At 40.9% G+C, this 23,973-nt stretch overlaps 1 protein-coding gene across 1 annotated transcript in view; it reads left to right on the top strand.

Moving 5' to 3' along the window:
* Positions 1 to 6,082: 6,082 nt before the first annotated feature.
* The window catches only part of LOC140227474 (interstitial collagenase-like), a 35,501-nt gene continuing 17,610 nt past the window's right edge, over positions 6,083 to 23,973 (top strand). Inside the window, exon 1 of the mRNA XM_072307877.1 lies at positions 6,083 to 6,376. Within this exon, the coding sequence (XP_072163978.1) occupies positions 6,086 to 6,376 (291 nt within the window). The 5' untranslated portion in view covers positions 6,083 to 6,085. The remainder of the gene's footprint in view (positions 6,377 to 23,973) is intronic.

Below are 23,973 nucleotides of genomic sequence, written 5' to 3'. Positions count from 1 at the left end.
GGAAAATTCCTATGTTTTGAGAATGAAATTAATGTCATCCTCTGAAAATAGTCGGTTATAGGTGTATCACTACATAGCAAAGGGGATTTTCTTGCCATTCTTGTTTCTCTCAGGCTTGAATTTGCGCCACAAAGATAAAGTTTTGTTAGGCCTATGCTCTAATTGAATTTGACGAATGGGGCGAAGTAATATAATCAAGAAAATTGCAGGTGATTGATCCTATAATCAGGTATATAACTGTGAGCATATGTCATTTAACGAAAGAGGGATTTTCGCCCAAACTGCATTTGATTGGAAAAGCCGCTTATATTATCACCGCCTTAGGCCTATACGACTTAGCTCCAACTGGCTTTCAGAAAGAAAATTTAGATAAGAAAAAGAGGATGTTTGCAAAAGTCGTGTATTTTGGTACGGTAATTCGAAATCATGCCACCATTGTCACCGTACATTTATTTTCTAGATCCCATAAAAACAACAGATCATAATGATGAAAGTCGTAATCACAAGAAATGTCTCATGTAGGCCCTCGATCTCGTGGGGTCATCACACGAGCTCGACACCCACGAGTCTTACAGTCCACGAGTTCCACATTGAAAATACAGTCTGTAGGTCCGTTCACACAGCCCATGCGTATACAGCCTACGAGTCATACACCTCACGAGCTCGACATTAAGGCGAAATAGGCCCACGAGCGACCGACACTCAGCGTACAAGCACCGTGAGGTATAATGTCGGTCTCGTGGGCCATTTTTTGTTTTGTTTTGTTTGTTTGTTTGTTTGTTTGTTTGTTTGTTTTTGCCTAGTATCGAGCTCGTGGACCATGTTTGTCTAGTGTCAACCTCATGGGTCTAATATTTGCCTATCCGAGTGTCGAGCTAATGGACCGTATAGCTCATGGGCCTATTTTACTTGATGTCGAGCTCATGGGCCTTGTTCATTAATATCTAGCTCGTGGACGTGGGCTGTATGAGTGTAACTGGGTGTCAAGCTCATGACGTGCACCCCTAGTGATCTCCTCAGGGCTTGGCCCTGTGAATTGACCTTATCTCTAAGAGGAGGGTCTTTGATAAAGACTGCCTTGTTGTCCGAGCCTCAAAAATATGAGAATGAGAAAGAATGACTTTGACTGTAGAAAAAACAAAAAGAGGAGGAGAAAAGTGGTATGACAAGCACAGAAACGAAGAACACCATATTACAACTCGCGAGAAACAAAGGAGGCTAGCCTAATTCCTTTGCGGGAACCATACACGAAGCTTCGGCCATCGCGCACAGGCTTCATTGTATGACAGCCTCCTCTAGAACAATTTGGTGCTTGTCCCCAGCGATGCAAATCACGAATGAGTCATCCGTTCGGAATGCTAGGATACACCTCGCGAAATCAAGATGAAAACACTCCTTGACCCCAGATGACCTTTTCCTGTCGCTCGGAAACACAAGCCAGGGGTGTCGTCACAACTTTGTTATCATCAATCTGGGAGTTCCACAGTTGACTTCGCGAATTCCCGGGGACCGCGCTGGTTGTCGGTCAAAATAATGGGTCTTTTGGGAAAGAACAAAGGGGGTTTGTCGTCACTCACATCAGACCGGAGGATATAAAACGGTTGATTTTAAGGAGGAAAAGCAGTCTTGCATTGTTTGTCCCTGAGGTTAATTTGCAGTTCCGCGGGGCTGTTTATGGACAAATTTCGACAGAGGGACAGTATTTTCTTGGTGAAACAGACAGAATGAGCCACTTAACGACTTAAGCGTCCCATCAGGCCAAGAACTTGAGCTTTTGATGTTTTTCTTGGCATACGCACGAACCTCTATTAGTAAAGCGGATATAATTCTGTAAAAGACTGCTGTCATAGCAGCATGGACCACGTCTCCAAGTATACTTTTGGAAAACATTTTCATAATTCGAAAACATCAAGTGTTTGGTGTCTCGAAATTGATTCTAACGGGGATGTCACACTTTCTCTTTCTTACTTCGTGATTATAATGCACTTGTTATCTTTGTTCAAAACTTAATTCAGTATCCTTGTCACTGGAAAATAACAGCATGATATCCGCGCCCAGACAGAGAATGATTATTCTATTATTCATTTTCACAACGGACGAATAATCAAAGGATATAAAAAAAAAAATCACATTGAAAAGTCACCAAAAAAAAAAAAAAAACACCGAATAGTAATGCCCTTTCCCTTCTTTTTGCTATCATAATCGTGTTGAAATATGACATCATAAGATATTAAGGCAATGCAACACATTAGTAATTCAAATCAAAATCGCGCCTTCTCCTGTTTGATGAATATGTTTTGTTTGTTAACCATGGTTACTGTCATTCAAGATGATGTTCTGACGTCATATCAGGAATGTTCCAGAAACGTTTGATCTAGATCTTGTCAATTTTGTGCGATTTATAATGTTTGAGTTCATGTGGGGAGCACTGAACTTTGAATGCTCGAGGTCAGTTTACCAGATTATAACTAGGGCGATGGTACAGGGGTAATCTTTAGATGTGACCCCTGATGACCATGTGCAGTGTAAAGCGGCCTTCATGCACGTTTGATGAAGAGGTCGCTATTCAAGACCGTATTAGAGGATAATGTCCCATCTTAAATAAATTATTATGATAGACATGCTGATCACAGAAAATGCAAGAATAATCTTTTTGGGGAAACCTCTCATGCGAATAACATTTAGTGTTTTTAAAGATGATATTTTGTGATATCATTATGATAATGATAATGATGTAACGAACAAAATGTGGTCCCAAATAGCGCGGTCAGTATACAAAGGGAAAATGTTAGTCCAGTTCCTAGAAAAAAAAAAATAGAATGACAAAAAATTGGAGGACCTAAATAAATAAACGAAAAATGGATTATAGCATGAAAATTAAAAGAGAAATAACAACATGAAATACAAGTCATGAAAACCAATATCTTTGAAAGTGTCTTCTCGGCTTGAAAGAATGATCAGAATGACTGGGATGCCACGTCTTTCTACTATTTTATAGGCCTATAACCATGGGAAGACAACCATCGTCTTTCAGCTATATACAATATTTGCCGGAAACTCGAAAACTCATGCAGAGGTCAATGTTTTGCATTTGCAGCCGCAATACCGTTTAAAGATCCTGGCGGGTACTACATGAGTGGCAGTAACTCATCCCGATTTCTTAAAAAAAAAAAAAAAAAAAAAAGAGGTTATCAATATTGTGCATGTACGCATACAACACATGCAGCTGCAGGCTGATCTACCCATAGTTTGGCTTCGCTGCCGTCTTTCTATGAATCTGAACTTCAACGAACCTAAAGGAATTTCCTCTTCCCGCCAAATGGACAATAAAACGGAAATACTCTTGAATGAACCGGGATGCTTGGACGGACTGAAGTGAGAATTAAACAGATAGGAAGGATGAAACAGCAAATTAACCACAACTTGATGGACAAGCATAATCATTAAGGGAAGACGTTTTCTTTGCCTCACTTTGTCACTTGATCGATCTAAAAAAATTGTGCTTGACGCATGACAATGGAGAAGCAGCGCACATCAAACCTCTCGCGTCCGAAGACTTACGAATACGTTGAGGACGGACAGATTTTGCTACACCACGCATTTGACTTTTGCCCGAGTATACTTGTGATTCGTCCCAACGGGCTAAATACAGAGTGTTCTTATTTCATCAATGATTACAATTATTCGTGGGCATGTAGAAAAGCACACATTCAATAAATGACAAACATGAACAAAACTGCACGGGTCGATATATTATGATTATGCGATAGATTATAAACTTTTTAATGAAGACGATTGAAAATCACTGCCATTTATCATGAAAGAAAGCGAAATGGAAATTGGAAGGGCATCGTCATTCTCTTCGCCGTCTGGTTGGTCGAACTGAAATTTGATCTATAAGCATGAGAAGGACTATACTGCTGATACCGATCACTATCTCCACTCGGACCTGAGGAGAAATTGAGACATTGGGTTGTCTGTTTGTTTGTTTGTTTGTTTGTTCTCAAAGGAAACCGGCATCAATGAAATATAAGAATGTTTTAATTGTGGTTTATATACCAGTAATATATTAAAGCATGAAATGTGATGTCTGTAGATGCAGATTTACTTCTATAGAATACACAATCTGCTTTTCCCAGAGGGAATCCATATTCATTTATATGTTGTTGTTGTTGTTGTTGTTGTTGTTGTTGTTGTTGTTGTTGTTTTATAAAAAATATACCGGTATTGCTATCATTACATTCAGACATCCAGGAATAATTAGTTGGTTGGTGCTGCAAGGGAGTCTGAATATGTGTCTCCAACTCTACTTTCACAACCAGTGTAGGCCTAACTAGAGGCCGTTTTGGCGTGATCCAAGTCAAGAGTATTGCTTATTAATAACGATCTCATCCACATACACAACACCTAAGATTACGATGATAATGCACATAATATACTCCTGTGTATATTTTGATGTTAAGATTGTTGACTTTGTCATAATAATTTCATTTGCATAAATAAACAAACTGAAACTGGAACTGAAACTCCCCGGCCAGTAGCTAGCAAACATCACAGTCTTTGGATTACAAGGGGAAAAAAAAAATGTGCTGGTACTTCTCCAACCATTGGTGGCTGTTTCCACGAAACAAAAGATTCGCTCACGGAATCACGTTTGAATATCGGATATCTTCTGGAATAAGAGAAAAATGAAAGAGACAACATTGCCATGATGTGGTATGTATTATATCGCTACGATTATCAGCCGTTTTGTCTGTTTACATGAGAACAGAATGTGCACACTATCAATGACCAAGGTCGTGCAGTCCCCGAGGCTATGAACTATTTTCTACCAAGCCAAGGTCATGTGACCTACATTCATTGCAGGCGAACTTAGACCAATTACTTTGTGTTTTCCTACCAGCACAATGCGTCTGTTTTGCAACTCTGTGAGCTCATTTTTTGTTTATTAAGTTTTTGGCGATGAATTTCGTTGCACTTGTGATTATACTGGAAACATGGGGACGCGTGTGATGATTAGAATGGCAATTTCCCTCCAAGAAAACAAAATATAATCCGAGCCTGCAACTCATTCTCTGTCTTTAAAAGTATGAAAACAAAAGTCTTCCATATCTGAGGAAATACAAAAGAAGTCATTATCTTGATTGAACCCCGTTAGTGAGAAGAGCAGTGTACAAATGGCAAATAATAATTATAATGATAATAATAATAATAATAATAATGCTTTAACAGAATCAAAGTTGAAAATCTTCAAAAAAAATGTTAAAGAGCTGCAACATTCGTTAAAATCTTATTATAGCGTCATGCAGAGAGGATTGCTGCCATGAATGTGGTATTTATTAATATTTGAACCAGTAGTGAGTGTTCTGGTTATCAAGTTTGCCTCTGTTTTCGAGATAGTTGTGTGTCTCAATATTGTTCGAAACGATCCACCCTCGAAGGTCCCTTAATAACCAAGGAGGTCCTCGGCTCACAGTGTACCTCCTTGCTCTTATCCAAGGAGTTGCAACTCCTTGTGAAAACCAAGGAGATAACATAGTGGTAGCTGCTGATATGATATTTATGTACAGTGCAGTGTATCGCGCACACACCGCACTGAAAAGCGAATTATCGTCGTCTGCTCAAGTGTTTCTCAGGCCATCGCTCGCATAGTAAAATCTGTGGGAACAACCTCCGAGCTGCAGCTTCGTATGCTGCGATGCGCCGTGTACATTGTACGTGTCGCGTTTGAATGTCTTGTGTGCTGTGGTTTATGTGGAGAGGACCATTCATTTAGTGGTATGGTTGGCGTCGGATGGGAAGTGTTGGCGGTCAATACAACATGCTGCACAACCCCAGTAACGCTCAAGCTTGCAGTCATCATAATACTGATGCATGGAGTGAGTCAGCGTGGCCGATGTCGTACATGAACTCAAGCAACGAAGATACTATGTCTCCGAGATGTGACTGCCCTTGTTTGATGTGATAGTACGCGGTCTACAATTATTTTGACCAGTGCATGTGGATTGATAACACTCATCTTCTCTCCGATTGATGCGGGAAAATATTGGTCTCATACGATGTTCTTCCAGTGACCGTCCTCTTTATGATCATCGATAATCACTCCTGGTACTTTGTGTTTCGTTCACATTCGAAATACACACCAATCAGTATGGAGCTCCGTGAGTCAACCTACACAGTCATATCATGTATATGGAGGATTTACCCGTTTATCTACGTAGTCCTTACATTGTCTGCATTCGTGGGATTACTACCGGTAGGGTACGGGAGGCCTGCGGGAGGTGGAGCAGGAGGAGGTGGAGGAGGGGGTCTTGGTGCCCAGGATGATCTGATACCACAGCAACAAGCCCCTGCCGAAATATCCGCCGGTGCATACGTACGTACCTTTATTTCTTCGTTTCCATCTTCTTGTCTCCCTTCTCCCCTAGCTGTCACACCATCCTCTTAACAATGCTTAATTTCCCTCATCCTTTCCCCTTGTTATAGCTTTCATCTCCTTCTGTGCCTTCTTTTCTTTTCACCTTCCTCCTCGATCCTCTGTACATCTTCAATGATCATTCTTTCTCCTCATTCTGAAGTCTTTATTTGTTGTTTTGTTTTGTTTTGTTTTGTTTTCTGTGTGTGTGTGTGTGTGTGTTTTTTTTTTTTTTTGGGGGGGGGGGGGATAGAGGGTTCCTTTTGATAAAAGGTTCTTTGTTAATTTTTTCCAGCGTTAATATTTCCAGTGACTCAGGTACTCATGACCTGTGCGTCCGAGCATTTCGGATATTTGACCTAATAATCACACTGATGTCATGTCTGCTGTTTAACCTGCTCTCTTTACTTGCCTTCTTCTAAATATTGTGGTGTTTGGGCATCTCATCGATGCATACTCATCGACGAATTTTTCCCATAGCTTTCTTTCAGATATATTGACAGATGAATATGAAAATATTTCATGGATCAATGAGAGCGAAAAGCCAGTGGATGAGTCAGTTACACGGAAGAGTAGAACAGACTCGTTATTTCAAGATCGTCACGCGTGACTGTGATCTGTTAACAGTGGTGGCTAATGCTTTTTCCGTCACACCAGGGGGCCCGTTGCATAAAAGTTACAATTATGGTAACTTTGCCATCCAATGGTAACTTCCATGGAATTCTTGATTTTGATTGGCTGTTGAGTATTGTTGACATGGATGGCAAAGTTACCGTTACCATAATTGTAACTTTTATGCGACGCGCCCCTGGGCTCAGCTCCGTGGTCGCACGCAGTGTAGATGAGATTCCATGTTTATACGTGCCCTTCGTTCACCTTGATAAATAGAATATTCTAATATATTCGTCATCATTTCCTAGGTTCATTGTCATGGATAGTATTGTCTGGGAACCGGCAGCAGGTTGGTCCCTCCCTGCCTGCAGGTCTGATCGATATTTATAGCAGAGGATCGAGCGTTGGGGGATTCGCGGGGAAGACACGTTCGTCGTGAGCGAGGTATAAAGATACCATTAGTTCTGATGAGTAATCGATTGTTGACCTTGTACGCAGACTATTTTCATCAGTCATGCGTGTATCGGGGATGAGCGGGAAAGAGGAAATGAAACGTGAAGGGTGAGAAAGGATTTACCGACTCCAATTTCCGAAGAATGAAACATTATTTTGCTTCATCGACGCGCAGCATACTGTATCAGTGTGCCATGTATAAATAATGTATGTCGCGGGTAAGATTGAAGGGAGACCGTGAAACTTGATCGGGTGAGAACTGAGAACATCACTAACAAAATAATTCGTCACTTTCTATACAAAAATAACAATGCAAATATAATCCCAAACCGTATGCAAGATGAAACATGAGCAAGAGTTGGTACGTTTCTTTGTGTGTGTGTGTGTGTGTGTGTGTGTGTGTGTGTGTGCGTGTGTGTGTGTGTGTGTGTGTTTTGTTTGTTGGTGTTTTTTTTTTTTGAGGGGGAGGGGAGGTAGGTATAGTGATTCACAAGTGTCGTATGAGAGAAAAATGGAAAATAAAGTGCTACAAAAGGAACTAAAATTCGATAAAACCAAATCAAGAGAGAAAAGAATCCAGAAATATACAATCCAAGTTGTCTATCCCGATGATGATATTCTCCTCAAGTTTATGAAGTGATTGAGAAAGAAAATAAACACAGCTCTCTCGGGTATGAATTATTTCGTCATTTTTCTTTTATGACATTTTCTACATAATAAAGTATGTAGCTTCTTTTTTTTTGAAAGACTGAGAGGTCACAGAGGACAATGGTGATGATTACAATGGCAAGAGTATACTAGTATATGAAAATAGTTATTAGACTAATAACAACAATGATACAAATATTTGATTTGATTATAAGAAATTATGTTTGTATATTAGAACAATATTAATCATGTATAAAATATATATGTTTTATATTTTATACTTATGCATATGAGTATAGGCCCTACATGTTTTATATAATCATATTGATATATGCAATGCTGCATGCACACTGTAGCACTGGTCTGACAGTCCCCGACCAGTAAAACACTGTAGGGCCTGTATATTTTTCAGGAATAGACCAGTAGAATATGAAAAAACTAGGTACCAATAGTGGTACCGACAGACAGGTCGGACCAGTAGAAAAATGGGTTAGTGCATGCGGCCCTGATAGGCCAATATAGGATAATGAGAAAGGAAGGAGAAAATGGTGCGTGGTTTTGACATCATTATTCCTCTCACAGTTTCTTCTTTTTTTCAGAAAAGTGCATATAATTATACATACAATATATACCTATATTTATGTTTATTTGTCATGAATATTAGGTCTTAACTATTATATGTACATATGACAGATGTGATCATCACCTGATCTCGACACCCTGTATCCGGACGATGCAAATGGTTTAATCGAGTTAGGTCTCCCGTCGGAACTTGGCATTACACATGTCACATGATTCCCTAATCTAAGTAACATTTCCTTTCTCCCTTCACTTTCTCTGCATTTCTCTCATCTTCACTCCCTCTCTCCTTCTCTTTCTCTCTCTCTCTCTCTGTCTGTAATATATATATATATATATATACATGTATATATACAATGTGTGTATTATATACATATATATATATATATATATATATACATATATTTATATTTATCTATTTATTTATAGGTATACAGAGAGAGAAAAAAAAAAGAAGAATATTTATAATATTACATGCATATCATATCATTTTACGCGTATATTATGTAGGCCTATAGCAGCATAGGCTACACCTCTTTATTTTTAATGAATGATTTAATGAATACATAAATAGAGAAATGCATGAAGAATATTTTTGTATATTGCATGATACGTTTGCTTTATTCTCTCGTACAATGTATCTCTGTCTATCCATACAGTTTGTGGATACATAGCTTTGTTGGGTTCCCTAAGCACACACTCGGTTTGTCTTATAGAATCGGTTTCTTGTTTAGAGGAAGAAGTTATTAATGACGGCCATGCGTTTGAAAATAACGATAATAACGTTAATCAATGTATTCATTTTATATTACTTAGATCTATTTTAACACACACCAAGCGATAATTGTTATTAATGTGACAACACTACTAGTAAGGAGTAAATAAGTAAATAAGACAGCAACCGATGTCTGAGTATTAAATAGAAAAAAAAATTACACTTTGAATGGAAAGAAAAGCAATTCAATGTGATTGTCACGCGTGCAATATTCGTTAGTTCTGATTGAGGACTTCGCATGACGGATTGGTGATGGGGAAGGCATGTCTAGGGTGCCTAACGGTCAAGGGAATTTGTCAAGCGAGACGAGTCTCGAGTTTACATGTGGGTGTCTGAAGGATTATTATAATGATTCCATCAAACATAAACATTGTAGACATCTTTTATCTAAACTAGATAAAAGTACATGGAATGGTGTTTGCGTGTGTGTGTGTGTGTGTGTGTGTGTAATTTATGATGGAGAGAGAGAGAGAGAGGTTTCACAGTCAAATTCCTCATAAGATTCTCACGCGTATACTTTGCATTTGCAAAAGACCCACAAGGTTCCCGGGTGTATGGGTTAAGGTACGACAAGAATTAGATACCAAGGAAAATAGAAAGAAACTGCTCCTGTCTTGTTAAAGATCACGACGAACTTCATAGGTCATGGTGAACGACAAACAGTCTGTATACCAGGGATTGAGATTTCCACCTCTGTTGATGATACCATCGTTACCAAGCGAAGGTCTTTGACTTATTGGTCCTTGGATGGGGGAGAGGGTGCTTGGCATGCTTGCAGGGCTTGTATGGTGGCAAGATTTTGGTAAATCTGTCAAAGAAGACATCGGGTGTATGGGGTAGTATAGAGGGTGAGAAGATAAAAGGGAATGTTTTATGATGGGTTAGGATTCTCAGTGATCTTTTTTTTCTCCTTGTTTTGGGAAATTGGTGTTGAACGAAACCTATTGCACTGATAGATAATCTTCAAGCTTCACCATAAAAAGCACACGAAGACGATATCCATGCATGATGACGGACAGATGATTACCTACGCCTGCATCAACGCCAGGGAGGATGTTACTTCTGTGCGAATAACACATACAACCACCACCGCCTTCGCCACCTAATAATTTTCTTCACACCCGCCACCTCATCTGCCCTCGCTGTGAACTCGTTGGATGGATTTTTCGTCGAATCCGGTTTGTTTTCCCGATCAATATTCATCTTACAGCATGTGCTGTGTTGTGATGAAAATGTAGCGAATCAGCAACCCGCAATGTAGTCCAATAATACGTACCTTTTTTCGAGCTTAAATCATCGAGCAGGTGGCGTTAACGTCTGCAAATGCCCTTACTGATTAACCCCAACCCCCTTTTGCAGAGTTACATCCGAGGCCGTGCTTACTCCTATGTATGGCTCACCCGCATTTATTGACCCGCGTGAAATGACCACCTCCCGAAGACCCCCGTATACATTAATTTTGCTTCTATAGCTGCCAGTAAGACGTGCATCATATGCATAATCACTTTGTGAAATATCACTGATACATGAATGAGAGCGCCATTAGTAGACTACGAGCCTCCTTCGAGAGCAAAGGCGCTGGGTTTGAAAGGAGTACATCGTCTTGATCTTACTTGATAATGGGATGTGCAGTCGTTACTCGAGAAAATGCTACAGTATAATGAATGACGCCTCCATGGGGGGGGGGGGGGGGTAGACCAGCGCACGTGAGTTGCACACACGCTGTATCTCCACTGCAGAGCGGATGCCATTTACCAGCAGCTTCAAAATAATATTGCATGACCATCAAAGATATGAAACAGATAGCCGTAAACTAAATACCCTCAACATGCTATATTCCAACACTTTCGGTATTAAATGATCATGCTTACAAGGTGTTATGTTTTAGTGTAAGGCCTACTTGTGAATGAGGGTTACCACTTTCATAGGTCAATCTATATAGGTGAGAGGTAGAGAGGTCGGGGAATTGGTATACTCGCTGTTAAAAAACACGTTGGTAAGACATGATGAAGAAGAAAAGAGGAAAAGAAAGAGCAAAGAAATAAGAGAAATAAGGGAAAATTGAAAACAGAGAGGCGAGCTGATTATATTTACCTGTGTATGATATCTTCATCAATAATGATAATGATTAAGAACCTTTGTTTTGCTTAGTTATCTCAATCATGCTCACAACGGTAGTGGAAGCATACAAAACACACCTGTCACGAAACTGCTTGAGACCAGACAGTAACGGTCTATTAACTCCTTCGATAGTATCGTTTGTGCTTGCTGTGGTGAAAAAAAAAAAATGTATTGTCAAGGGTGCCGTCAACGAGACCTTGACATTGCCATCGCTATTGCAGCGTGACCGATGATTAAACTCCAGCCAGTACAAAATCAAAAGTGGAAAGCGGGAAATCGCCCTGAAAGGAAACGCAAGACCTTTGATTGATGGAGCGTCTCGTTATCACAGCCAAGATTACTCGATGTTGTTCTGAAGGTCCCACGAGTCTCCTTGAAGTTGAAGAAGTCTTTGCTCGCAGTGGGACAAGTCAGTGATCTGCACAAAGACAAATCAGGTCGGCCACCTCTTGACTTGAACCCTACTTTGTCTCATTCAAATTTATTGCAGTATTACTTATCATCAAATACAGTACTTTCACTTTTTGTAATCATAATGCGTTTGACCACTTTCGTAATAATCAAGATTGTTGCCTTTCTGGTTTAGGAGACCGTGTAAGTTGCATTTGGTATAGTTAATACTTCTTTTTTTTTAAATCGAGGCATAATTCAGGTACCAGCAATTACCGAAAGTAGGTTAACCTTTATATAGATTGAAAACACTCATTCTCTGTATTTTGTTTGTACTCTGACTGTATAGAAAAGCCAGTGTAATGCAAACAGTACATAATTAGAGTTATACCCGCATTAATATGTCTCTGAGGGACTGCATGAAGATGAACCTCTTGTGCTTTGCTTTGTTGAATGTCGGAATTTCCAGTAGTCCTTTCAGCTGTACCTCTGAACTTTGGTTAGGCCTTACCTTAACTTTTTAGCAATACGTGTATCAATCAACGCAACACCCCATTATTTTGTGCTGTAGAAAAATCGTCGGGAACTTTTTAGAACAAGCGTTTTGTGGACATGTTACACCTATAAGTAAACATTTCATATTTATAAAAAAAATCACCATGTCAAATTATTGCATCATTATTCATAAAAGAAAGGAAGTGTCTTGAGTATAGAGCATTGAAACTTTAACGGAACTAGAACTAGGACTATGGGCATAAAGGGAGCTACAAACACTGATACCCTCATTATATATTGTAAAAAAAGGTCCATTTTGGATCTAGAATGTTGAGGCATGCCCGACTCTTGTCTTTCAGCTCATTTGCAGTTCGACGTCATGAACCGTCTCAAACAAGTCGACAACGGAAATGGGGAGCACAGGCGGGATTTTGTCCTCTTAATCCAAGCTTTTCTTTTGGCTTGAGAAGTTTTTGCCTCATCCGCTGATCCATGGCTCTATTACATCTCCTGTCTGTATTCATGATCACAATAACTTGTCTATTAGAGGAATAGTAGCCTTTGTCAGAGGCCCTTTTCGCTTTGTTTCATGCTGTATACCGACCAGAAGGTCACACGCCGCCAACAAAGGCAAGCTTAGGTTCTCTCTAGCCCTTTTTACACTTGTGTCTCTTAACCCCGGACTTTCTCTGACCTAGGACTATCGTTAGTCCCGTACCAATTTTTTCAGCTTTTTACACTCGCCAATTAGTCCCGTACTATCTCTTGTCCGGGGCTAAGGAGAAAACTGACCTTTTTACACTTGTATTTCTTAGCCCCGGACTTTCCAAACCACATGAATATTCATGATTACGCTGTGTACTGTACACGTACACGCACGCGCCGGCAGCACTTGATTACCTCGTTTCTGATTGGTCAGTGAAGGTCGGACTTCGTCTCCGTCGCTTAGCCCAGGATTATTTTTTCGTTCTGTTTACACTCACTTAAGGGCTTTTTACACTTGTGTTTCTTAACCCCGGACTTTCTCTGACCCAGGACTATCGTTAGTCCCGTACCAATTTTTTCAGCTTTTTACACTCGCCAATTAGTCCCGTACTATCTCTTGTCCGGGGCTAAGGAGAAAACTGACCTTTTTACACTCGTATTTCTTAGCCCCGGACTTTCCAAACCACATGAATATTCATAATTACGCTGTGTACTGTACACGTACACGCACGCACCGGCAGCACTTGATTACCTCGTTTCTGATTGGTCAGTGAGGGTCGCACTTCGTCTCCGTCGCTTAGCCCAGGATTATTTTTTCGTTCTATTTACACTCACTTGCTTGGCACCGCAATTGCGGTGCTAGCACCGCAATTGCGGTGCTAACCCCTGCTATTTTGCAGGGCCAGATAGTACCGTACTATCGGTGGGGCTAGCCCACTTTGGCAAAAACGAGTGTAAACAGAAAGTGGGCTAAGGATAGTCCCGTACCAACGGTGGGGCTAAGGCCCCCCCCCCCCTCCCCCCTTAGCCCCACCGTTGGTCCGGGGCTAAGCAAAAATTTACAAGTGTAAAAAGCCCTTACCCTGCTATTTTGCAGGGCCAGATAGTACCAGACTATCGGTGGGGCTAGCCCACTTTGGCAAAAACGAGTGTAAACAGAAAGTGGGCTAAGGATAGTCCCGTACCAACGGTGGGGCTTAGCCCCACCGTTGGTACGGGACTAAGCAAAAATTTACAAGTGTAAAAAGCCCTTATGTCTGTGATTACGGAGCAATGGCAACAGTTTAGGAGCCTTTGAAACAGGCTGAAACCTCCATCGGATCTGAAGATGATGAAAAAAAAAATCACAACTTTTTGTCTGTATTAAGCACCATCACACTTAATCTTTATTCAATCTCAACTGAAAGGAAATTCGCGATCTCTGACATTTATGTCTCCCTCCATCAGTTTCGCTGGCCTGGTTTGTATTACCCTTGTTCCTTCGTCCTGCGTGTTTGAAAGGCCAACGCCACCAAGTTATCTCTCTTCTGACCGTCTGGTAGAGGCACTTAAGGGATCCTTGGCTAGGGAAGGGGGTAGGGGAGGAATTGAGTTAGAGAGAAGGGGTTGATGAAAGGGGGACAGGTTCGGGGAGAAGGGGATGACGCGATGTTCCATCTTGCGACTCCAGTTGTTATGTGAGGGTCTAAATGGAGAAGCTCGTCGAGCAAAATCATGTGAGCTCATACCTAGCAACGAATGACCAAAACATCCGTTCTTAGAGGTATGACCTCAGGTGGAAAGATCGTAAAACTAAAAGCGAAACGTCCACGACTGTTACACACATTTTTCGACTTTTTGACGTTACTGATGGATATGCAGATCTTGATATCGTTATTTATGGCTGGATGGCAGCCTAATTTCACTCCAAATTATGCAAAACTTCTATGTTATTTGCAATCCGGCACCTTTGAAGACAGTGGATATCGTTACTGAAGTTGTTGTTGAAAGAAAAACAAAAAACAAATAATCTTTAAAATCTTGGCAGATACGATTGACATGTTTTCATTCTGTGATTTTCTTATCCATGGTATAGATATAGTGCGACTGGGTTAGTCAAGGATTCACTTTACTTTGTATTGCCGTCTGAGCTACGTGTATGTTTGATTATCTTCGTATCCTCCTGCCTGTCTAATGCTACCTTGTCCTGGAGCAAATCGGGTATCCCGTGATGCTATTGCGATCCCATGATGTTTTGCACATGATGGCTTACTTTACGCTATATTGCACTTTTTTTTCAGAAGTACTATGCTTCGCGATGCAACTGCGAGACCACTCGAAGATAAAACGCGGTGACTCATCAGCAATGACTGATAAGAACACATAGACAGCAACGTGTGCAATAATTACTGTAACGATCACATTAAACCTGATGATTTCCTCCAAAGAAAACAGTTGAAACCCAACGATGAAGCAGCTTATGTAACGCATGAATCCCCATCGGCGTTCCTAACCTTCTCGTGTCCATCATCCTAAAAAGCTATTGGCATTGTGTATGAATATGCTGCCCCTGGCACTCAAAGAGTCAAGACTATATATACTTGTATGCGTCTTTATTACCTCCACTGGGAGACACCACACACGCGACCCCATAATTCCTTGGCGATCGAATGTCCTCCCCATGTCTCTGGTGGTATGGTCTCCTGTGAGTTCCTCTGACACTGTTGGTAATGATTACAACTTGGGATGCTGAAGTGTTACCAGGGAGGTGGGGAGACAGACCGACTCCTCCCTGGTGCTAATAACTTTGTGGATGCATGACCTGGCGACAATGACCAAGGAGGTGAGGCTCGATCACCTCCCTGCACTGACATTATAGACTGACATGAATGGGCAGTCACTCGAATTAACCCTTAACGCCTCAGTGGCTGTTTCGGACGACGACGTGTCATTAATTTTGTGGGCCTCTAATAGGTGGCATTACTGCTTTTGATTCAGAACTTTGGGATATTGACTCTCTCTCTCTCTCACTATAAATGTTTTCCTTTAAAATGCAGTCGTGTGATGAAGCATTGGAATCCAACGGGTGGATAAGACTGAGTTAGGGTACTTCAAACCATCATCTACGGGATGGTATTCGTTATTCCGAAGGTTTGTTAATCCGAAAATGAAAAGAGCAAGATTGTTATTCCGAAGGTTCGTTATTTCCAAACACACAAATTCAAATATAGTAGTATCTTCATCCGGAAATGAAAAGGATTCATTAATCCGAACATTTGCGGCGTTATTCCGAAGGTTAGATATTCCAAAGGTTCGTTATTCCGCAGGTTCGTTAATCCGAAAATGAAATAAGGTTCGTCATTCAGAAGCTTCGTTGATCCAGAAATGAATGAAATGAGGTTTGCTGTTTCGAAAATGAAAGAGCCTGTGCGTATTAATAAACCTTTGGAATTACAAACTTTATTTCGTTTTCGGCTTAAAACGAACAACGAACCTTATCATGTTCCCACTTCTTAAGTTCGGATTAACGAACCTTTCGAATAACCGAACCTTCCGAATAACGAACCTTATTTCATTTTCGGATTATAACGAACCTTCGGAATAAGAAACTGTAACCCTGTTCGGAACCTTTTGGGGCCCAGGCAAAGTCTTAAAGGAATTCGGAACCTCGAAAGGGACGGGTATAGCTCTGACGCAGACCATGCGGGCTGAAATATTTGAGCTCATATTGATAGGGTCACTATTTGAGTAAACTTGTCGTTTCGCACGTTTCGGGTATATGGTTCACCTGTTTGGCTTTAGTACGATATAGAATACCTTATCAAACTGGAGGTAGAGTTGCATTATTGGATGATATTTATGATATGTAGCATATCGCATTACCTCTATAAGATACACACACGTAAACACCCCATATGCGTTACATGAGGAGTTGTATTTAGTATTACAGTCAGCTAGGCAAGGTCTGACTATACTTCACAGCAACTTTTGTCTCGGCTTCCTGAGTGTGAATGTCCGATATTTGGTATGTAAGGTTTTATTACAGGCCCTGATGCTGTAAAAGATAAAACGAATGTGATTTACCTGTAATAATTATTGACTATCTACAGAAAGGGATCAGGGAAACGGTTTCTCTCATGTATAATTCCGTAAACTCTCAAAATTTTTAAGAAGAATTAAATTGAAACACACTGACGCGTGAAGAAAACGACAACCACAAGAACAACAACAACAACAAAGAAAAACGACAACAACGACGACGACGACAAGTAAACATCCGGGATATGTTATCTGACGCGCAGCCGTTGCATCCGGGAGCCTTATAAAATATTGGCCGCGATGCATATGCGTTCCATTTTTAGCATTCAATTCCTCATATAAATTCGACTGCACTTGCTTGATATCGTCGTTCCGTCGGGAATCGGTATCGTACCGACTGTCGTAAATGTGATCATGCACCCGTCTATTAGCATGCCAATTAAGCTGATACATCGTGCCATGTGGGGATAGGGAAACGACGGCAAATCGGAAGGGCCATTTCCCTGTGGGAATTCCTCGAGAAGTAGTAAATACATCGATCCTCTCGAAAGGGTACATAGGAGGTTGACGCATGTGTACAATACCTTGGACGCAGTGACTTTATAAGACTGTAAAACCTCGTCAGCTTTTCAGTGTGGGTTTCCAATAAAATCTACATGTTTAAGAATGTCGCAGTTTTCATATTTGGATGAAAAAAAAAATCAGCTGAGAAAATTTAATATAGCTCTTTCCAATCTGGTCGACATTTCGATGGTCACCTCTATCTCATTCTGTGTGTTTTCATTCTTCGCATTGCATAAACTACCCGTACGTATCGTAAACACAACTGTCTGCTATGACTGCATAGAGGTCACTGAGTTATGTGCCATACACCTAATTAACCAGTCCTTGATTTAATTAGCGGTCGCTTTGTTTTTGCAGGGGCGAATCTATTTGTAGCATTCTAGGATGCAAGCATGGAACGAAAGTTTGACTAATCACGTGATACGCATTCAAACATTCTGAGCTTCTCTGTAGTCGAAATTGAGGTTTCCTTGTTACATGCATTACAAAAGAACTAGGCATGTAGTTATCTTAGTAGATTAAACAAAATCATTATTCGGTTAGATATCCCAATTGTGACTATAGAACGCTAACGATTTAAACTTAAAAACTATAAGATTACCCGAACGTTACTACCACTTCATATATTTATGTGTCTTGAGCTTACTTTTTCTTCTACTCGTATTGATATAAACAAAGGACTACAATTTCTGCAATATTAATAAAATTCTCAAAGGCCCTATCGAGGTCACAGGGTAATACAGTCAAATCTAATTGAAGAACCCATTAACTAATTAGTGATGCTTCTATTCAGAGGATAGGATGTGTCTGTCACTTTGGTCGGCCAGTAGCTCCATGACAGAGCTGACACGGCCCACGTGATCCAGCAAACCGTGCGAGGTTGTCCAGACCTCTTATTTCCTTTAGCTCGCAGCCTATCCTTGATGGTCACCTGTAGTTAATGTGGTTCTATTGTCTCTAGTATCCCAACGAAATTAACGTGGTAACCTGGACATGCAGGGCAGTCCGTTAGAAATGAGAAAGCGAGGACATTGACCTCTTCACTGTCCAGTGGTCACATCAAACACAGATGTTTTGTGAGGTCAGCAACCTAGGTGCTGACCGATTGGGGGTCCTGCAAAGGTGTTTGTGGACATCGGGGAGACGTGGCAGATCCATCGCCAAGTTACTGAGATTGGTTTTACTGAAAAAAAGAAAAGAAAAGATATCAACACCGAAGTAGACTGAAAGTGAAACCTTATCCAGCAGTCGAATTACCTTGCTCGTCCTCTCAGTTTTCCTCTTTCAACTGTTAGAGTACCTGATAATCATTATTGTCTTTATCCTTAACTCATACCCTTACTTAATTCGTACTCGTGGCGTTAACCTTGATTCAACACTCTGTGCGAAGACCTTCCTCGTAGCTTCCAGTTCCAATATTGATCGAAGTGTGACGTGATTAGTTTCCCCCGCGTGTGAAGTATGTTAAAGGGAAGATAAACCCCAAGAGCAATGTGGATTGAGTGAAAGCAGCAACATTAGTAGAACACATCAGTGAAAGTTTGAGGAAAATCGGACAATCGATGCAAAAGTTATGAATTTTTGAAGTTTTGGTGTTGGAACCGCTGGATGAGGAGACTACTAGAGGATATGACGTATGAGTGGACAACAATACAAAGAAAATATAAAGGAAATTCAACAAAAATTCACTTTTCTAGAATCATGAAAGAGCAATGGACCAACCTCTTTCAGAAAGCAGGGGGAATAATTGCTACCCTTAACATATGTCAATATCAAGTTGATGGAATTTGTAATTTTCATGAAAAATGGATTTTTGTAGAATTTTCTTTATATTTTCTTGGTATTGTTGTCCACTCATACGTCATAACCTCTAGTAGTCTCCTCATCCAGCGGTTCCAACACCAAAACTTTAAAAATTCATAACTTTTGCATCGATTGTCCGATTTTCTTCAAACTTTCACTGATGTGTTCTACTAATTTTGTTGCTTTCACTCAATCCACATTGCTCTTGGGGTTTATCTTCCCTTTAAACTACTGCAACGGTGGACAAATCTACAAATCACTCAAATCACAAGTACAAGGTTTGTATCTATTCTGACCCGTGTTAACTGTCCCATTAGGACATCCCTGTTACGGCACATTTTGGTAAATCGGCACATTTTGGTAAATTACCAAAATGTGCAAGTTACCAAAATGTGCCGTCACTATGTGAAGGCACATTTTGGTAACTGCACATTTTAGTAATTTACCAAAATGTGCCGATAGTGCACCTATACCTGATGGGATCAACTGTTGGCAAATGTGCAGTTAAAAGTGGATTTGCCTGCACATTTTGGACAATCTGCACATTTTGGTAACTGAACTAAAAACCCATGGATGGGCTTGAGATTTATAATACGGTCAAGGAGTTAAGGTAATATGGTCCTGCTACAGCAGTAAAGATAGGAAAGACACTTATTTAGCTCACCCGAGCTGAAGGCTCGAGTAAGCTATTGCGATTGCTTTTCGTGCGGGTATGCTGTGTGACCTGCGTGCCGGGTGCATGGGGCTGACAACTCAGTGAAGGAATTCCTCTAAGTACTGACAGAATGTCATTAATTTGGCCGCATACGGGGACTGCGAAATACATGCATGGAAGTTGCCTGCGAGGTGCTGCCGCTAAGGGCCTCCTACTGGCGTTCTGCTTGTACCACTGCGGGCAATTCCCACGACTCACCCGGAAAAAGTTTTGGTCATTCTGTAAACTTAGCTGCTGGTAAATCGGACTTGTGTGCGCACCTCCGGGCAAATACAAGCGAGATACGCGCTAGGTACTGTCAGGTGCGGACCAACTGTGGAGAGCTCCGGGTAGCAAATTTGCTTCCCCGCAAGTCAAACTTCCCCAGATACGGTATAAAGTTCTCACGCAGGTCAAACGGAATACACGCAAGTAGAAGGTAAGTAGCACGCAGCAAATAAGACACAAGTGCGAAACTCGTAAACATTCTTGTCCGCCCGCAGAAAATTTTCCTGCGTGCTGAAAAAATCCCTACTCGCAACAAGCCCGTGTAGCTTGCCCGGAAAGGTGTGACCCGGCCTTACAGGCCGTGTCATATCTTTCCGGGCAAGCCTTGCGTGCGACTTGCGAAGATGACCTTCACGTAACAGTACCTAGCACGTATCTCACCCGCAGTCGCCCGGAGGTGCACACGCAAATCCTTTTTTGCGGACAAGGATTTGCGCGAGTTGTGCATATATTATGTGTCTTACTTGCTGGATGCGTGCTACTTATGTTGCTCTTGCGGGTATTCTGTGTGACCTGCGTGCCAGGCGCGTGGGGGCTGACAACTCAGAAATTCATCTAAAGGAATGGCAGAAGTCCAACAGAAATGACAGAATATCATTATCTTGGCCGCACTGACCGCATAGGGGACTGCGAAGTACCTGCGTGGGAGTTGCCTGCGAGGTGCTGCTCAAAATTTGGCTGCGGGTAAATCGGATTTGCGTGCGCAGCTCCGGGCAACTACGGGCGAGATAATTTTCCTGCGTGCTGGAAAAACCTTACTCGCAACAAGCCTGCGTAGCTTGCCCGGAAAGGTGCATGTGACACGGCCTTTACGCTATTGAACTCATTCGGTGGGAACAAAAACCAACTGCACTTACAATTTTGTGATGATTGTGGAGGAGCAGAAAGTTACCAAAATGTGCCGTCAATGTCCTGCACATTTTGGTAAATTTACCAAAATGTGCAGTTACCAAAATGTGCCGTAACTATGTTACGGCACATTTTGTTAACTGCATATTTTGGTAATTTACCAAAATGTGCAATTTACCAAAATGTGCCGTAACAATCCCCCGTTTACGTGCAGAAGTAGACTATAGTGCACACTCTTTTTATGCTAGTCACAATAGTCGAACCTGTGTCCCTGGTTGCGTCTCGATCATTGCACATGTTTATGATAGGGAAGTGGAAGAATTTAATATAAACGTCCATAGACTCTGAAAAGTAAGGAATGGTTGCTATGTCTGATGTTCAATTCTGATGTGTAAATAATGTACCTTTGTATAATGTTTCCCTTTACACGCTCGATGTTCGTCTCGACAGCATACAATATACACTTATGTCCAACAAAACATGACCATTCTATCATGTCCATCATTGTCCATCTACTCTCAAGCCACTTCCAGATTTAGCCACGTGGCCACGATGATACGGTAGATGTCCTAGCCACAAAACCATGAATAATTTCCTTTAATTACACCTCATTAGGATGCACGTGTTTGCATCAACTATAATAAGCACTGAGAATTGTTTTCGAGAGTGAGAATACTCCTCGTCATCACCATTGTGCTTAGATCAGTGCTCTGTAGATCAGCCTCCATGTGTCTGCGTCACGCAGTGTTTCTGTTCAAATACAGGTCATCCGTAAGCATGTACATGATTAGTTTGGTCATTTCGTTCAGAAATTTGTAACGTGTTTCTGTTAAAGATAATGAGGACAATAAGGGGTAAGCGATTCTTTTGTCTCAAAACAAAATTGTCTTTATACCTCTTTAACACTTTCGATGATTATCCGAAATTAAGAGCCTAACAGATCACCAACAGTCGGAAATCTCTTAAAGGGGAAGGCTAGTAACCGATCAGTGGGAATCAGTGGAAATGCTGGGAGATGATTGTTCCAATCCTTATGGGATTCATTCAAGAGTTCATTGTATATCTATTGTTGTGTGAAAATGATTTGCCTCAGAACGGTCTCATATTCAAGTAATGTGCAGATTAATGCTCCGTCACTGACCAGGGACGCTAACCTGGAAGCATTAATCTGCACATTACTTGAATATGAGACCGTTCTGAAGCAAATCATTTTCACACAACAATAGATATACAATGAACTCTTGAATGAATCCCATAAGGATTGGAACAATCATCTCCCAGCATGTCCACTGATTCCCACTGATCAGTTACTAGCCTTCCCCTTTAAATGGTTTTATAGCCATGATATGGGGGCTATGTGATAGATTCTTCCTTTTTCAGCCACACGAACCAATTGTGATAATTATGAGCTATTGAAAACTTTCATGAATTGATTTCAGTACACTAGCCTAGAATTGCTTTTCAGCGTGAAAACTATGTTTTGAATATAATATGCTGCAGCCAATGCCCTGTACTGTGGGCATGGACATCCGCCGCTGATTATTAAAGCTGCTCATGTCTCCCTTTAAACTTCGACGGCCACGAATAGATCCCTAGTGCCTCGATCTAGCGATTTCTTGCAACAAAGAACTCTTTATTTAGCTCAAGACTCCGGGCGTGCACTTGGGGTTTCGCACAGTGAACTCCGGATAACATCAATATGCTTGCCAATATCCGTCTTGGCGTTTGTTTGGGAGTTTCCTTGGTAAGTTCTTTCAAGCTGTTTCGTTGTTGTTATTTCTCCAGCGGTGTAAAAACAATGAAGCGCTTCACTTACCAAGGCGAAAGGTGAAATAAATAGGCCTGGCTACAAAATCAAAGAAACCGGAGCAGCAAAACGAAAAAGGCCAAACCACACTATCTAACGATAAATATCCCAGTTTATTCATTGGTAATAATGATGATATAGAGAGAGTAGCATAATCATAGTTGTAGACGTATTCAACCCGTGTGCAGATCCAGCCACTGAACCCAAACCACATCACAGCCAAGCATTCCGTATAGCAATACGGCCATTATCTATTCAAGGTTGTGCAGTTTCCATTTTCTTTGCACACACGCCATGAAATATTTACATTAATTCCACTGAACATGGTAATGATCAAGAATCAGAAAGAAAGGCAAAAGATGCAAAAGAGAATTTTACTCTTTTTGCTTTCAAAGCTTCCATGTTATTTTGATATATACTGACATCGACTTTGATAGTGTTGATTTTGAAACTTTCTTTTGCTCTTCCTGTGTACGAGAATTCGCTCCGCGTCACGTGAGTTATTTCGTTTAGGATTTGTAAGTAATTAGATTTCGAAGGTGGTGAAATGAAATTATATAGATATACCTTATGTTGGCTACGACGGTCATACCTGCGATTTTCTGATATTTTGAGCCAGAACGTGTTTTCACTATACCTGCCAAACACTTGTCGCCTTATTCAATTAGAGGACCTGTTCAATGTCGCAACAAATATAGTTCATTCAATCAAAAGTTGGCTGTTTGCTTTCGTCAGCTTCTAAATAAAGCCAGAAATTGACGATATGGCGTGACATACAAAAATTAATACCATACGCAGAAGCCTTCAACCTCAACCTCACAGCTTCAAGTGAAATTGTGAATGTTATATGAAATAAGAATGATATGGGATTATCTGAGTCGCTTCGAGACTTGATAAAACACGTCTATCATGTCTATACCTAAGTCTTGTTATCTTAGAGAGTGTCGACAATGAGTTCATGTCCTCCAGAATATTAT

Source organism: Diadema setosum, chromosome 4 (assembly GCF_964275005.1).
Source record: "Diadema setosum chromosome 4, eeDiaSeto1, whole genome shotgun sequence".
Classification (NCBI taxonomy): Eukaryota; Metazoa; Echinodermata; class Echinoidea; order Diadematoida; family Diadematidae; genus Diadema; species Diadema setosum.
Note: the sequence above shows the minus strand (reverse complement) of the source record. Positions and strands in the feature narration are given on the sequence as shown.